The sequence below is a fragment of the Pelmatolapia mariae genome, linkage group LG14 (genome assembly GCF_036321145.2).
Source record: "Pelmatolapia mariae isolate MD_Pm_ZW linkage group LG14, Pm_UMD_F_2, whole genome shotgun sequence".
NCBI classification, from domain to species: domain Eukaryota; kingdom Metazoa; phylum Chordata; class Actinopteri; order Cichliformes; family Cichlidae; genus Pelmatolapia; species Pelmatolapia mariae.
This window is the reverse complement of record NC_086239.1, coordinates 40,486,169-40,502,443: the sequence shown is the minus strand read 5'-3', so window position 1 is coordinate 40,502,443 and position 16,275 is coordinate 40,486,169. Positions and strand designations below refer to the sequence as shown.

The window sequence follows — 16,275 nt, the reverse complement described above, 5'->3', positions numbered from 1 at the left end:
GATGTTCTTAGCAGAGACGAAACAACTGCTGCACATCTGGACCGCTGCTGCTGAGAAAACACCTCAGGGTGGCCCAACCTGCAGTCTGGAGCCCCGAGGGGCCCCTGAGGTCCCAGAGGGAAACACCAGGAGCGGGTCTGGGTTTGTTTATCCGCTGAGTGAGCTCAGTGCTTAAACAGAACCGTGGTTCCGGTGGGAAAGGGTTAAACTTGTCTCCTCACCTGACCCCGCCCCTCCGGACCTGCCCCGCTGCAGCAGCGAGCGGACACTCCGGGAACTTCACTCAGTTTGTTGCCGAGCGGAGCGCGTTCCTCCCGCGGGTCCCGGATCACGCTGAGCACGCGCACGGAACGGATCGGGTCGGGTCGGGTCTCCGGGGTTCGGATCTTTCCCGCTTTTTGTTTTTCTGCCTGAAGTGGAGCTCGCGCGACTTTCAGCTCCGCGGAGCGTGCGTGCGTAAATCTGCGCGCCTGGAAACTCCGTGGGATGACGCACGCGCTCACCGATCGATTGTTTGACTGATTGATTGACGGGCACGCGGTCCGAGACTCGCCATGGACCCCGTTCAGCTGATGATGATGATGGTGATGGTGATGATGAAGGTCAGTGTCGGACCGACTTCAGACAAACTGGGAGAGAACAAAGAGCGCGCAGTCAGCCTGAGGTCAGACACAGATCGTAACCCTCCTCCTCTTCATCCTGGCGCTGGAGCAGCTCTTATTCGCTCAAACTTAGAAATGATGAAGTTTCTGAGTTCAGATGATTTCGCGCTTTTCTTTCTCTCTGACGATAAACTGAAGATGAATCTGAACGTTTTTTACTCTTTCACACATCAAACTCAAAAAAACACGTGATTGGAGTCACGTGATTGGCTCTCAGCTGAGGGACCCTGAAGGTCAGACAGCAACTGATCGGTGGCCGGCTCAGACTCCAACATCAGTTTGCAGCTTTTGTGAGAGTGGGTGGGTGGAGGGCTGAGAAGTCACCAAAGCGTAAATCTGTGAAACGGTTTTACAAGATTTTCTTCTATTTAAAGTCAGGAAACAAAGTTGAAACGTGATGAGAGTGTGTCTGCGCTGTAATCTTTTTATTCGCTGCGTCTCTTTGTGATGTAGTCTGAGTCTGTTTACCACAAAGCTCTCTGAAGACGTTTGCAGATGTTTTTGTGGTCTCTGTGTTTCTGCCGTTTCTTTGTGCTCATTAAAACTTTTGGAATGATTCTTTAAACATCTTAAGTTGACTTTGCTGAGATGATTTTCCATGAAATAGCTGACTGGTTTGGTTTTTAATATTTAGAATGAGCCTTTAAAAGCCTGCAGAGCATAGAGGTGACCTCACACAGTCCTGCACTGCTGATTAAAATGTTTACTGCTTCGTGTCTCAGACTGAATGTAGAAACGGTCACACTGTCTGAAATCTGATCAAACTCTGTAAGTTTGACAATTCCTGTGAAACGGACTCCAGGCAGGTCTCAGGTTGGTTTCCTCAGTCGCACTCAGGTCCCTGGGGTGTTAGCATCACCTGCAGTCTGCTGTCAGTCTGAACTCACCCATCGTTATCACAGTTTTGGTTCCTTCAGTTGATCCAGATCAGAAACAGATCAAATATTCAGTTTTTGCTGTTCGGTGTCACAAACGTGAAGCCGCTGATGTTATCTGTGAGCTGATCTGTCCGTGTCAGCACTGATAACAGGAGAAACACCATTCAGCCAGGCTTGGAGTGTTGATGTTGCACAGTCTGTCCACCAGATGGCGCTCTGCAAGTTTCCTGCAGTAACAGCAAACAACTGCTGGGAGCAGAGCATAAACGGGTGAATGAACGGCGCCACAGCAGAAGCTGTAGATGGTGGTGTCCACATAGCAAGGGGCGCTGGGTGGAGCCTGTGGGGTCGTTTCTGTCTGAGCGCTCAGCTGTGTGAGCGGACTTTCTAACAAGTGAAACGTGGAGGCAGAGGAGGGTCAGCCGAGTTCACATGTGGCTGACAGAAACGTGGGGAGGGGGGGATCAAAGCAGCCACACATGAAAGAGACAAAGAAGGAAGTGTTTCACATCTGTATGGAATCAGCCTACTGCCACATCTGTCCACATCTGTGCACAGAGCCTTCCAGAGTCTCCTGTTTCATTAGAGAGCTGCAGTATTTCTGTTTCTGTTTGATCAGCGTCACATTCACGGCTGCTGAGACTCGAGCTTTTATTTTGAAGTAGTCACAGGAAATCACAGAGGTCAGGACTTCCTGTTATTGCTGGGCCAAAATGCATATTATTGGTCAGATGATGTCATTACAAAGGCCCCAACAGCACAAACAGGGTCCAGACGTCCAGTATCCACAGAGACCAAACAGTTTGTGTATCAGGCTGTAAACATGTTTAATTCTGCTGTAAAGTTTGAAAACGGGAGTCTATGGGGGCTGACTCACTGCTGCCTCTGCTGGACGCTAGAGGCACTGCAACTGATTTTAAGGAAGCTGATTGGTTATTAACTCTGCGTGTTTGCTGTGTTTCAGATATCTGACAGCAGCAGATCAATGGAGGTGTTTGGGGACCGAGCAGCTAGAAGCAAACGCTACGCCATCAACCCTCTGGGACACAAGTGGACTCACCATAACATCACGTACAGGTAGAGAAACACCTGTACAGACTTAGTAACATCCTGTAATTCATTCAGTGAAGCTCTGAGGTCATCACGTGTGCTTTTACAAGGTCAGGAACTTCAAAATGTTTCTCTAATCGTCCTCTAAGATCATGTGTAAATTAATGATTTAATGTCTTCATTGTCTAATTCTGCGTCTTTCTCTTATTTTGCTGCATTTCAGCGTTTATTGGTTGGACCTCTGCACCTCTGCCACAGCTTGTATTAAAGCACATTCTACGTGTAGAATATTTAATTATGAAGGTAAACATTTGGAGCCTGAAATTCAAGTTAATACTGAGGGCCTGCTGGCTGTCATATCTACTATGATTCAGGATGTCACCCAGCAGGAGCCTGAACAATGAAAGTGACCCTCACAGAGCCTCGTGGTCGGCCTCCAATTTATAAAAGTCAAAAATAATGAGCAGAATATAAACCACAAGGCAGAGAATAATCTCTGGTGTCCGAGAGTCAACCAATAAACAGCACAGAAACCAACCCTTCCTCCTCCTCCTCCTAATCAGCCTCAGGTCAAAGTCTAGAAACAGTCTTGACACTCGGGAACCTTCGCTGTAACTCCTGCAGGCAGTTATTTGGGTGCTTATTTTCATTCTGGCTCCTCCCATGCAGGTAAAGGTAAAGGGCCTTAAGTACCAGGTGGAGCCCGGGTGACCGAAACAACATTTTGTCCTTTATTTGACACCCAGATTTTTTTTTTTTTGTTAACGACTGAAAAACGTTCACAGATGACGATGAAGAAAGCGAACGGCGCAGCATCGTGATTGGCTCGTATGTTTCCTGATTTGATGCTGATGAGTACCTACCTCACTGATTGCCCGCCCATTGTATTTCTACACCAATCACACAACTGAACTCAGAGGAGGCGGAGCATCATTCTCTGAGGACCAATCAGAGTCCAGTTATCTGTCTGTCTCTTCCATCTCAGTATCATCAAGTTCCCCAACACCCTGAATGTGGAGGACACCAGGAAGGCCATCGGCATCGCCTTCACAAAGTGGAGTGACGTGTCTCCGCTGACCTTCACCGAGGTTACTGACCGCAACGCTACCGCTGACATCACCATCGGTAGGACTGAACGTTTAACTTTGACACCTGCTGTCGACCCGCAGGGTCAAGTTAACATGCACCTCTCTCTGTGTGGGAGACTTCATTTGAAAAGGGCCAACTTCTGCTTAAAGTGATGCTAAGCCATGGATTAGAGCCCTAACCCTGGCACTAAACAGGTCACAGGTACTTTATTTTAATACAAGATTAGTCCATATCATTAAAAAATTGCCTCGTAATTGTAACTGCCTGTGTTCAAAGTCAATCAATCAATCAATCTTTATTTATAAAGCACTTTTCATACAAAAAAAACTGTAGCACAAAGTGCTTTACATGGTTAAAAGCAGCCCACCCCACCCCACCCTCCCACTCACTCCCCACACTCTCATTAACATAAACGGTCATGGATACACACATTCTCTTCCCCCCCCCCCCCCCCCCCCCCCCCCACACACACACACACACACACACTTAAAGAGTAAAATTGGGCTGGGTACGCATTAGCCAAGTGAGGAAACACTATCACAGGGAGCTGTCTGCACCGGGAGCCGGTCACAGACCGCAGTCTCGAGGCTGGGCACGCAGCAGGAGGGAGGCAAAGAAGCCCCCCAGCCAGGCTGAGAGGGTCCACAGAGCCCCAGCAGCCACGGTCGATCACAGCCCCGGTGCAGAGAGCCCCCTCCGAGGAAACACTGGAGATATGACCTAATAAGGATATAAACAGGATAAAAAGATAAAATAAATAAGAGTGGGATATAATATAAATATAAGTATAAACAGAGTAAGAAAATAAAAAATGAATAAGAATAAAATCAATAAATATTAGGTAAAAACTAAATTAATAATATAAATAGAATAACAGGATAGAATAAATAAGCATAAAATAAATAAACGTTAGTTAAAAGCTAAATTAAAAAGGTGGGTCTTGAGCCTGTTCTTAAAAACATGTACGTTCTCTGCGGCCCTGAGCTCCTCCAGCAGGCTGTTCCACAGTCGAGGACCATACCACTGAAAAGCTGCCTCTCCGTGAGTATGTGTCCTGACTTTAGGGACAGTCAAAAGGCCAGTACCAGAGGACCTCAAGGTCCGCGAGGGTTCATATGGTAAAAGCAGATCTGAAAGATAAGAAGGCCCAAGACCATTAAGACATTTAAAAACCAATAAAAGAACTTTAAAATCGATCCTGAAACACACGGGGAGCCAATGCAGCGATTGTAAAACCGGTGTAATGTGGGCCCGCCCTCTGGTCTTCGTCAGCACACGAGCTGCAGAGTTTTGTAAAAGTTGCAAAGGTGAAATATTCTTTTTGGGGAGACCAGAGAGCAGGGCATTACAGTAATCAATGCGACTGGTAATAAAAGCATGCATCAGCATCTCCGTGTTGGCCCGAGAGAGAATAGGGCGGACTCTGGCTATATTTTTTAGATGATAAAATCCAATTTTGGTTACGTGTTTAATATGTGAGATAAAACCAAGCTCAGACTCAAGAATAACACCCAGGTTTTTCACTTGTAGTGAAGGGCATAGTGAATATGCCTGTAATTTAGACAAGAGTTTCTCTCTCTGAGCCTCAGGACCGATGATTAAAACTTCAGTTTTGTCCTGGTTAAGCTGTAAAAAGTTTTCTGCCATCCAAGATTTTATATCTAGACTACAGTTAAAAAGGGCATCCATTGGTCTGGTGTCATCAGGAGACACGGAGATGTACAGCTGAGTATCATCAGCGTAACTGTGGAAGTTCACTCCATGCCTCCTGATGACGCCGCCAAGAGGGAGCATATACAAATTAAAAAGTACAGGGCCTAAAACCGACCCTTGAGGCACACCACATGTCATTTTATGGATCTTAGAGGAGCATGTATCCATACTCACCATAAAAGTTCTGTCTGAGAGATAGGAAGTGAACCAGTTGTGTACAGCACCAGAGAGGCCCACCATGTGTTTCAGTCTGTTTAAAAGTATAGCGTGGTCTACTGTATCAAAGGCTGCGCTTAGATCCAGTAGCACCAGGACTGAGAGCTTCTGGGCGTCCCAGTTACATCTAAGATCATTTAAAACCTTTAGGAGAGCGGTCTCTGTGCTGTGGTTCACTCTAAATCCAGACTGAAATATCTCTAGGATCTGTCTATCATTCAGAAAATCATTAATCTGAGTAAAAACAGGTTTTTCTAAAATTTTACTTAAAAATGGTAAGTTGGATACAGGTCTGTAGTTATTAAAATCATTGCAATCCAAATTGCTCTTCTTCAGAAGGGGCCTCACCACCGCCGTTTTAAAGGCAGCAGGGAAGACACCCAACTGACATTTGCATTTTTCCTGATTTGAAATATTTTATCCTCAAACGTAAGTGCTGGTGAAATTTGTTGTTTCATGTGGGGTGATGGATTGAAATATCTTGGATTGAAATAATATAAGTGATTCAAACCTTAGAAAAACCAACCAAAGTATCAACAGAAGGTGGAGAGATGTTGTGTTGAACAGATATCAGCTGATATTAAAATGGAGACAGGCTGTTGTTTCGTGTTATACCAGTTTGTACCACAAGATGGCGTAGTGAGTCAGACGAAGCAGCGGTAAGAGTAAAACTCTGCCCCCTGCTGGTGAAGGCTGCAGCTACATGTGCGTGAAATGGGTTTTATTTTGGTGGATCAGGTGGTTCAGTAGGCCGTGCTCATGAAAGGACATGAACACGTCTGCAGGATGGGGAGTTCTACTTTGGTCCTCTGAGATGTTCCACTTCAGTTTCCTGTTTCCAGGTTTCTACACCTTCAACCACACGGACTGCTGGTGGTCTCCTCTCCACCCGTGTTTCGATGGGCTGAACGGCGAGCTGGCGCACGCATTCCTGCCACCACGGGGAGAAATTCACTTTGACAACCACGAGTTCTGGATCCTCGGGAAGTCCCGCTTCAGCTGGAAACAAGGTTGGAGCACGTAGGATGGTTCTGTGTGTGTTTAGTGTGTTCCTAGAAGGCCACCGTACTCTGAGAGATGAAAGAAACAGTACAAATGTTGTTTCAGGTGTTCTTTGAATTTCACACTTTTTGGAAGTCTGAAGTTTAAGGTTCTGAAGGGAAGCTTCAGCTTAAGAGTTTCTACGTTTTTCTTTTTTGTCTGAGTTTGTGTCTCTAATGGGAGAAAAACACTGGAGTTTCTAACATGTGTGTGTTATAAACAGCAGTGCTGATATCGTGACAGGATTTATTCCTCGATGCTTCTTAAATGATCAAAATCTAAACACCTGAAACATGACTGACAGGAAGAGCGCAGCAGCAACCTCACAGAGATCATTGTGATCAGCTTCTGGAAGCTTGCTGAGGGGCAGCAGTCACAGACTGCGAGTGTGGTGGGCGTGGTCTGTTTGTAGGAGGCTGCAGCAGGAGTGACGCTCCTCTGAGAACACGTCATTACCATCCTGCAGCCGGCGCTCTGAGGATGATGATGATTGGATGTAAAAATCTCCTCCTGCAGGAGTCTGGCTGAACGACCTGGTCCAGGTGGCGGCACACGAGATCGGCCACGCTCTGGGTTTGTGGCACTCCAGAGACCCTCAGGCTCTGATGCATCCCAACGCCACTTACACCGGACAGAGGAACATCGCCCAGGACGACGTGTGGGGCATCCAGAGACTCTACGGTAACGACCAGAGCAGCCGGCAACGAGCTCTTCCTGCTTCAGTCAGGTTTACAGCTGTTCGCTGCAAAGCTGGGAAACAGCACATTTATGCATTTGAGATATTAAAGGTGGACTGACGGGAAACTGCTCTGACCGATCAGAAATAAACATCCACTGATGCAGTCAGGCGGAAACAAGCCGCTCCATCATGTGACGTGTGTTTGTTGTGTTTAAGTGACTGGACGCGTCTGTCGCTCTGCAGGTTGTCTGGATAAGAAGCGAGTCTGCGACCCGTGGGCTCGACTCGGCTTCTGCGAGCGAAGGAAGACGTTCATGAAGAAGAACTGTCCTCAGCGCTGTGATTTCTGCTACGGTGAGGCCCCTCTGACCTCTGACACCCTCACAGAAGCCCGCATGATGCTCATTGCCCGTCTCCATCCTCTTCCCACTGCAGAGCCTCTGGAGGTGGTCACTACAGCAACACCGCCGGCAGCCAACACGAAGATCAAGATGGTTCCTCGGGGGAAGGTGGTGGGTTTCCGCTGTGGGACCAAAAACACCCGCTCCCCCCCCAAAGTCAGGTCAGCTCATCAATGCTGACATAATCATTATTGTGGGTGATTTTAACATCCATGTAGATGCTAAGAATGACAGCCTCAACATTTAATCTGTTGTTAGACTCAACTGGCTTCTCTCAAAATGTAAAAGAACCCACCCACCACTTTAATCACACTCTGGTTTTAACATATGGCATAGAAACTGAACATTTATCAGTGTTTCCTGAGAACCCTCTGCTGTCTGATCATTTCCTGATAACATTTACATTTACAATCATTGAGCCTTCAGTTTTCAGGCCCCTCTTCTGTGGAACCAGCTTCCAGTTTGGATTCAGGAGACAGACACTATCTCTACTTTCAAGATGAGGCCTCAAACTTTCCTTTTTCATGTTTTGAAGCTAATGCTGAGGGGTCGCTGGTCACAGCTCATCAAGGTTAAAATCTTTCTCGGAGAGTTTCGGGAGCCAGGACGAGTTACAGTTAACGAGCGGGGCTTGTGGTTGTTTTCTGTGCAGCTGTTTGAATGATTGTGGGCGGAGCTAAAAGCTTAAAGGTCTGTTGTGTCTGTGGTTTTCCTGCAGCTGGTACAAAGATGGCGAGCAGATCCTCTCATCCATTCCAGGGTACATCGTCATGAAGGACCGAGACCTGCGCATCGTCGCCAACGAGTTCAATGAAGGCGTTTACACCTGCCGCGTCCATCGCCGTGGCGACATCGTCTCTGCAAACTCCTGGGCCATCCGACTGAAGCCGGAGCAGGCATCCAACAGCTGAAGACGACAGACAGGAAGTGACCCGACAGGAAGCTTGGCGTCTGTGGACTTTTTTCCTGACTTCAGGGGACTTTAAACATTAAAGAACAACGAACCATTGGCAGCTCTGTGATGTCACGGCGCCCCGTCCTCATGACTGCGAATGACATCACAATGTGTAAAGTGGTGACTGAGCTGACTGGATGGCGTTTTTGTGATAAGCAGCCTGCTGCTCATCGTACGTGAGAATATTTCTGTAGCCCGTAGGAACTGTGGCGTTTGACCCCGCCCACTTTAGTTGCAGCGGTTGAGTTAGTTACTTAGCAACGACCGTCATGTAATCCCTCTTTGCCCTTTGACCTTTGCTTAGACTTATATCCTGTCAGACACTGTTCCTCTGTCCTCCATCATGGGGAAGCTGTTTCATGTCTTTGTGCACTTCCTGTTTCCCCCGCCCCGCCCCGCCCGTCCTCACCGCCACGGTTTGACTGCTGGTCTGAAGCAGAGCAGCTTTGCATGATTCACAGTTCAGACTAATCCCGCCTCACAAACAGCACGGCAGCGCTCTGAATGCGAGTGATGGACGCTATGACAGGTGTGAGTCCTTCACTCAGTAAACTGGTGGTGTCCTCTGTGTCCTTAATGTGTGACATTTGTTTGTTGTTTTGTTGACAAAGTACAGAAATGAACAGAAACATTTTAGTAAATGTTCTCCTGCTGGACGCAGCTCGTACGTGGTACGAGTTCACAGAGGTCGAGGGTCGAGCCCCCTGGTGGCCGTTAGAGAGAACGCAGGTTTGAGACGCTCTCATCAGGTCGTCCATGCTCTTTGGGGGGAGGGAGGGGGAGGGTGCTCCAAACATTCAGATGAAAACACGTCAGACTTTAAAGAAATGGGTTAGATGATGAATGTGTGTGTGTGTGTGTGTCTGTCTGCGTGTGTGTGTGAGAGACGCTGATGTTTGTGGAAACAAAGGCCTGAGAACAAAGAGTGTCTGCAGGGTTAGCGTGGGTCGCTAACCCTGCAGACACAAACAAACCGACAAAATCATTTAAAAAATCAAAAACAGGCAAATAAAGTTTAACAATCTCAAATTAAAATATTATAAAATAAATAACTACAACAAATGAATAAAACAAAATAAACATCTGAAACATGAATATTTTAAAAGTAAATTAAAGATTTGTTTTGTGATATTTTTGATTTTTACACAATTATTAATAATAAACAAACAAATCAGCAAGAGCTGCGAGAGACAAACAGGAAGTAAACTAAAAACAATAAAGGACAGAATTAAAACACTAAGTGATGCGACTGCCTTCCATTTACGTGAAAAGGGAAAGACCGTCTCTGAATCGAGGAGGGGGCCTAAGGGTCCATCTGTCTCCATCTTACAATGCTGTGATTGCAGCCATTCCCCAACTCTCTGTCAGTGGGACTCATGGTTATTGATCAGTGGACATGAGAATTTGCATATTAATGATCATAAACTGACCTCCCAGCACATTGTTCCTGGTTTCAGTCATTATGTAAATGTCCTGTTTATAATGTTGGAAACCTGCAGTCAGCTGAGACTGAAGACGTCACCTGGATGATGATGAAACGTTTCTCCCACTGAAAACTTCCAGATGAACAGAATCAACTTTTGGAGATTTACATTTATTGTAAAAAGATACAAAATAATATTTATAATAAAATCTATGAAAAACAATTCTTCACAGTGAAGAGCGACTCGACGAAGGCTGTCCAAATTCGTAGACTCCTCCAAATGGGTCCTCCTGTTCTCCAGATTTGAAGGGTGTATCCTTCGTGGGCCAGCTTCCCAGCATTCATAGCGTTTCCAACAATGGTGGCAGCTGCTTAGTTTTAATATTACTCTTATTAATCTTTCTGGGTCACAAAATAAACTTTTAACATATTTTCAGGCGAGAAAGTAGCTGTGTAAGCTTCAAATATCTGCTTGATTTATCAAGACATCACATGTTTTCAAAAGGTTAAACATGATACATAAGTCACTTTGATAACTTAAAAATGTTATTGTTTGGCTTTTTCAGTGTTTTATTTGTCCATCCATTTTCTTCCGCTTATCCGGGGCCGGGTTGCAGGAGAGGGAGGTCTGTTCGTGAGTAAATCTGTTTGGCTGAGATCAAAGTTATTCGATTATATTAAATAAAACTTTATTAATCCCTCGGGTGGTTTTCACACAGCTGAATAAATGTCAAACAGAAAACTGATTAAACAGAAGTGTGAGACGGTCGAGAGTTTACTCCAGTGTCCTGTTATATTTTAGACAGCAAGGAGCAGACGGCCGAGTTTATTAAACTCCACCGAGACAGCGGTGACGCAGATCTGAAGGTTAGACCGTCCAATTTCACAGCCGTTTACTTCCGGACAACCCGACCTTCTGAGGACCTGGTGTTCTGGGAATCCGTCCTACCTGGCAAACCATCCTACCCGTTGTTTCTGCGCATGCGCACAACACGAAATTAACTGCCAAACCATCCTACCTTTGTGAATGTCACCTACAAGCATACTTTAACAGCTAAAATTCAGTGGCAAATCATCCTACCTTTGTGAATGTTACCTATAAGCACACTTTAATGGGTAAAATGAAGTGGCAAACCATCCTGGCTGTATGAATATGAGCTACAAGCATGCTCTGATGGGCAAAGTTAAGTGCAAACCGTCATACCTACTTACATTTGTGCTGGAATTACTCTGTGACAGCAGAAATGTGCATAATCTACTCACGGTAGGACGTTTTGCCAAAGTAGGATGTTTTGGCAGAACACCGGCCCACGTAGACCGCGAAGGCCGGGTCCTCAGGAGGATGCAGCCCATGAACTGAGATGCAGCTAATGTGTAATAAATAAACCGAGGGGTAAGAAATTCTTACTTTGATAAAACAAAATAATTTTAACTGCATGGCAATATCTGCAGTGCCCCCTGGAGGACGATCCAACTACACCAAAGCTGCTCAGACCTGATTGGTCACAGTGCAATGTTCCCTCTAAGCTGTGCGCGTGCGCAATTGCGCACTGTTGGCACGGTCTCTGCGCACAAAAAAAAAATTCTAACCTGAATTGAAATTAAAATAAATACGTTAACAATTCTGTTTTGCAGTGTTAGTCAGTAAGTGACTGGCTGCTCCTGTATGGGATTAGAACGATGCCACCTTATCCCATAGTCCAGCCAATGATGCGATTCACATTCGTATATACGCAGCTAATCAACGTGGTTGACAGGCTATGACAGCGTCCTTATGTGCCGACACCGGTGTTTTAGCTAGCAAAGCGGCGTGGCTGATGTGGAGTGAAGCCACGTTAATGACAACGTGTACAACCATTGGAGATGTGAGCAGGACAGACGGAACAACTGACGGAAAAAGTGTGGACTTTATACCAGTTTTTAAATTGTGTTGATCGGCCACGTAAAACCAGAGTTATGATAAAAATATCTGCAATGTTTGGTTTTCTTCCTGAATACTATCGTTGTTTATATTTACTGCGGGAAGAAACTGTAAAAACTGCGTTTTATAAGGAAAACGCTCCAAAGCACTCTCCACCTGTGACCAAAGACAACACCAACCCCCCACCCTTTCAAAATGTACCATGTCGACCAATCAAAAATGATATGGCAACGTGGCATTTAGTTGTTAAGAAACGGGAGGAAGTTTTAGGAGTGACAGCGTGTTTTGAGATGTGAGAGATTTGTGACGTTTAGCACAAATCTTGTGTAGTTAGTGTGTAGTTAGTGTGTAGTGTAGTCAATAGTTTTGTTGTGTGTGTCAGAACAATGAGGCGACTGCTGAATGTTACAGGTGTTACAGGAGTGATACATCTCCTGTTGTCAGGCCTGCAGGTATCAGGCTGTTGTTCTCCTTTATCTCATAGTGGACAGAAATTATTTTTGGAGTGGCACAAATAATTTGTGTGGCATCAAATTTGATGCAGAACAGCTGATTGTTCTGTAAATAGTTTGAAATGTTTATTTAAAAAACGCCTTGGCTGCATTTTTAGTTAAACAGCTGCAAAAAACTTTGTTGTTTGCATAACTCAGTTACTTTTTTGAAGAAGTAACTATATAATTAATTACCCAACATTGGTCATTATATACTGTATTTTGCAGACAGAGAGTTACAGGACTCTCTCCCAGACCACAGACTCATAATACAAGTCAGAGTTTTATTTAAAAAAAAATAAATAAAAAAAACAAAGTTTTGTTTTCAAAATTGGAGTTCAAGTTATTTTTACTTCCAATAGTGTTAACATACTACACAGGTCATGAACAAGATTTTTTTAATTTTCATTGTAAGTGGGCTAAAGCAGTTAATTAAAAGTCGTCTAACATAAGTGTAAATGCTGTAATTTGATTATTTTAATAAACATGTAACTTGGATGGATGCTGGCGTGACCACAGTGCACACGTCTGCTGTTGCTCACAGTGGTCCAAGAGACGCTCAGGGAGTTTGTGTGTTCGCTCAGAAACATGACAGATTAGAGGAAACATTGAGTAACAGCACAGTAAGAGGTCAGAGGTCAGCACAGGCCCTGATCCAGGAAGCAGCTTCAACACTGATCAGCTGATCAGTCAGTTCATGACATCATCACAGACCTCAGAGGAACAGCTGACGGTCCTCGTCACAGAGCGTGAATCCTAACGGTACCTTTGATTTGAAATCTGTGACATCACTCAGCGACTGACTCTCCACCTGTGAGGGTAAAAGTAATCTGATTACACTGTAAACACGCTCGTTTCAGTTTGAGTCTGAAAATAATTTCATCATCTTTGCGACTGTGACACCGTCACACCCACCAGTGACCGCCGACTGATCGCTGTGATGTAATCAGGGACTCTGCAGTAAGGCACAGTGAGTGTAATCTGATTACACTCACAGATACAGAGGTCTGACTCTGACGGAGTCGCCGTCTCAGGGCTGATGACTGATTAGAGACAATCGCGCCGACAGCTTTGACTTGGTGAGCGAGGAAGGGCGGGGCTTAGACACGACACACACACGGCGCTCCGTATTCAAAGTGAACTTTATTGAGTGATCGGGAATGTTCAGGTGCAGCTGCACACGGTGCAGGCTCACCTGTGAGCTCCTCACTACCTTCTGATTCAAAAGACCTTCATGTCCAGACGCCACCATCACTTTGGTCTGCAGCTGGCCCCGCAGGGGGGCGGGGCCAAAGCTCAGGTAAACACAGAAAGGCACAGAGTGAAACATGAACACTGTGAGAAGGACAGCGGGTGGCGACAGGTTAAATCAACAGATAACTGGTGTCAGGGGGGCGGGGTTTGTTTGAGGAGGGGGGCGGGGGGTTGGTCTGCTCAGGTGACGGTGGTCAGAGTTCAGGAATGTTTTGGTCGGGTTGGGGCGGCAACACGGCGTTCAGACGGTGTTGGCGTTCGCCGCGCCTCCGTGGCCCCGCCCCCGTCGATGACGTCACTCTACATGCCCATCCTGATGCTCTGGATGATCTGGAAGATGGCTGCAGGACAGACGAGGCATCAGCGTTACTGCGTTTCACGTTTGTGTCTTTAATCCATTCAGAATAAAATAAGAATCACTGATCGTTTTATTCACACCACTTGAGTTATTTGAAAAAGGATTTCACTTGGATTCTTTATCATTTTGATATTATTTAAAGAATTTGTTTACATTTTTTATTGTATTTTTAATCAAAAAACAAACTTATTTTTAGTATTAATGCTGTTTTTAGCCCTAAAGTTAAAATATTCAGTTTATTTAAATATTTATGACATTTTGAGCACTTTTTTAAAGCATTTTTCCCCCTTTGATTTTATATCATTTTAAATATAGTTTTTAAAAATAGTTTCCATTAAAGATGGAACGACCTCTGTGATCACGTCTGAGCGTGCTCAGATCAGCCTGGTTAAACACACCTGAAGCACCAGGTGCTCTTCATCGATTAAAGGTCACAGCAGCACGGCGTGCTGTGACATCACAGGGACAGGCCCCGCCCATTTCCAGCTCTTTAGCCATCAGTTATTTAAAGCTTTCATAAAGCAGAAAATCAAAGGACACATTTCTAACACATAATGAACGAGCCGTCAGCGTGAAGCAGACATTTATGACAGAAGAAGAAGAAGGGGAGGACTCACCTGATCCACAGACGACGAAGATGAAGAGGGCGAGCAGCCACGGCCCCACACCTTTGTCATCAGTGAGGCTCCTCTGAAACACACACACACAATTTATTGATCAGCCCGATCTGTGTTTACTCTCGATTGGGTGGAGCAGGTGGAGCAGCGGTTATCACGGTCGCCTCGCTGCAGGAAGGTTGTGGGTTTGACTCTGATTGGGACTAAAACTAGACCTGAGACCTGTCCAGGTGTACCCCACCTTTCTCCCAGGCCTGCTGGGACCAGCTCCAAGTGCGCTGCCTTCACGGACAGCCGGTTTCTCTGGAATTCTCAGACTTCTGAGTCACATTAGCTCTAAACTCGATCGCCTGTGATCAATACCTGCGCTTTACTCTCCTGTAGAGACACTTTTAAAGCGTCTCACCTTTAAAACAATCATCTCTGACCTTTGACCTTTGGCTTTTCCTGTTTTTAAACCCATCTGTTGCAGCCTGTCTGTAGGGGAGCTAAAGTGCTCCTGAAGTTGGCCTGACTCGACCTGCTGACGGATCCTCACGCGATCGATCGGTTTCTGATCAGCTATCGATCAGTTTCGGCTCGCGCTCTTCGCCCTGACGATGATGATGAAGGTTTTACTCACCGTCGTCTTGGCCACGTTTCCTCTCTGGGTGATGTTCTTGCTGTGTTTCTCGTTCGCCATGCGGATCCTCTGTTTGGCCACCATCTTGTCGTCGCTCTTGTTTGTTTGTTTGTTTGTTTGTTTGTCGTCGTTTCGTCCTCGCGCTCGTCGCTCCGCTGTTTCACGCACTGGGACCGACTCTCGTTTGTCTACGTACTCAAAAACCTGATGTCCCGCCCCCTTTCGTGCTGGTCACGCCCCTGGTCGCGTGGACTCCATGGAAAGTGCCTTACTGCGCAAACATGATTTCCTGCAGGCCCTTTCAAAATTAAAGCCAGCTGTAGTCTGCCGTTCAAGAGGACGTGGTTCCAATTTTATCATGTTTAAATAAAGTTTTATATCCTTTCTGTGTTGTAATAACTGGTGATGTAATATCTGTTAGCTTTTATTTTGAACCCTTTATAGTTACTTAATTTGAAGGCTGTAATTTATAAAGTATAAAACAGGTTGAATTGTTTATTATAAGTTTTTTTAATGACTTGCAACCAGTCAAAAGGAAAGGTTCACATTTCTTCATCTTTATCTTTTTAATAGCCATACAATTTATTTATTTACAATCATATAAAGCAATTCCAGACTCAGTGAAAATTATGATAAAATGTGTGTTTAAAAAAAATTCCCCTCTCCACTGTAGATTTATCTCATGCCATTTCAGTGTTACTGTTTAAACTGTTGTTTTTATAAAGTTGATTTAATTAAAACTTTTCGACTGAGATCCTTTGCTTTCAGATGCCTTTTATTTTGAAAGCGAAAGTGGAATCCCTTTTAGTCAGTTTCCGACATTTTTGATGCAGCTTTGACCTCAAATTTACAACATCAAAAAGAAATGATATTTAATGATAATTGTTGAACGTGGCTGATCTTAT

General features: G+C 45.2%; 2 protein-coding genes across 2 annotated transcripts; one reads left to right on the top strand and one right to left on the bottom strand.

Annotated features, from left to right (window-relative positions):
• The first annotated feature begins 546 nt into the window (after positions 1 to 546).
• Positions 547 to 9,381, top strand: mmp23bb (matrix metallopeptidase 23bb). Its single transcript, XM_063494421.1, has 8 exons — positions 547 to 602; positions 2,505 to 2,617; positions 3,576 to 3,715; positions 6,451 to 6,618; positions 7,166 to 7,330; positions 7,572 to 7,682; positions 7,764 to 7,890; positions 8,448 to 9,381. The coding sequence occupies exons 1-8, from the start codon at positions 555 to 557 to the stop codon at positions 8,638 to 8,640; spliced, it is 1,065 nt and encodes a 354-aa protein (XP_063350491.1). The 5' UTR covers positions 547 to 554; the 3' UTR covers positions 8,641 to 9,381.
• Positions 9,382 to 13,643: 4,262 nt separating this feature from the next.
• On the bottom strand, positions 13,644 to 15,576 carry serp1 (stress-associated endoplasmic reticulum protein 1). The gene is made up of 3 exons (XM_063494437.1): positions 15,371 to 15,576; positions 14,749 to 14,821; positions 13,644 to 14,114 (listed from the first exon to the last, which is right to left on the bottom strand). Exons 1-3 carry the CDS (start codon positions 15,452 to 15,454, stop codon positions 14,074 to 14,076), a joined length of 198 nt encoding a protein of 65 aa, XP_063350507.1. The 5' UTR covers positions 15,455 to 15,576; the 3' UTR covers positions 13,644 to 14,073.
• Between the last annotated feature and the right edge of the window lie 699 nt (positions 15,577 to 16,275).

What these genes read in the sequence shown, in the direction of transcription:
- serp1 (XM_063494437.1), bottom strand. Translation starts at nt 15,454, where the DNA reads ATGGTGGCCAAACAGAGGATCCGCATGGCGAACGAGAAACACAGCAAG. An exon ending in GAAACGTGGCCAAGACGACG is followed by an intron (nt 14,822 to 15,370) that starts GTGAGTAAAACC and finishes TGTGTGTTTCAG; the next exon opens with AGGAGCCTCACTGATGACAA. An exon ending in CTTCGTCGTCTGTGGATCAG is followed by an intron (nt 14,115 to 14,748) that starts GTGAGTCCTCCC and finishes TCTGTCCTGCAG; the next exon opens with CCATCTTCCAGATCATCCAG.
- mmp23bb (XM_063494421.1), top strand. Translation starts at nt 555, where the DNA reads ATGGACCCCGTTCAGCTGATGATGATGATGGTGATGGTGATGATGAAG. An exon ending in TGGTGATGGTGATGATGAAG is followed by an intron (nt 603 to 2,504) that starts GTCAGTGTCGGA and finishes GCTGTGTTTCAG; the next exon opens with ATATCTGACAGCAGCAGATC. An exon ending in CCGCTTCAGCTGGAAACAAG is followed by an intron (nt 6,619 to 7,165) that starts GTTGGAGCACGT and finishes CTCCTCCTGCAG; the next exon opens with GAGTCTGGCTGAACGACCTG.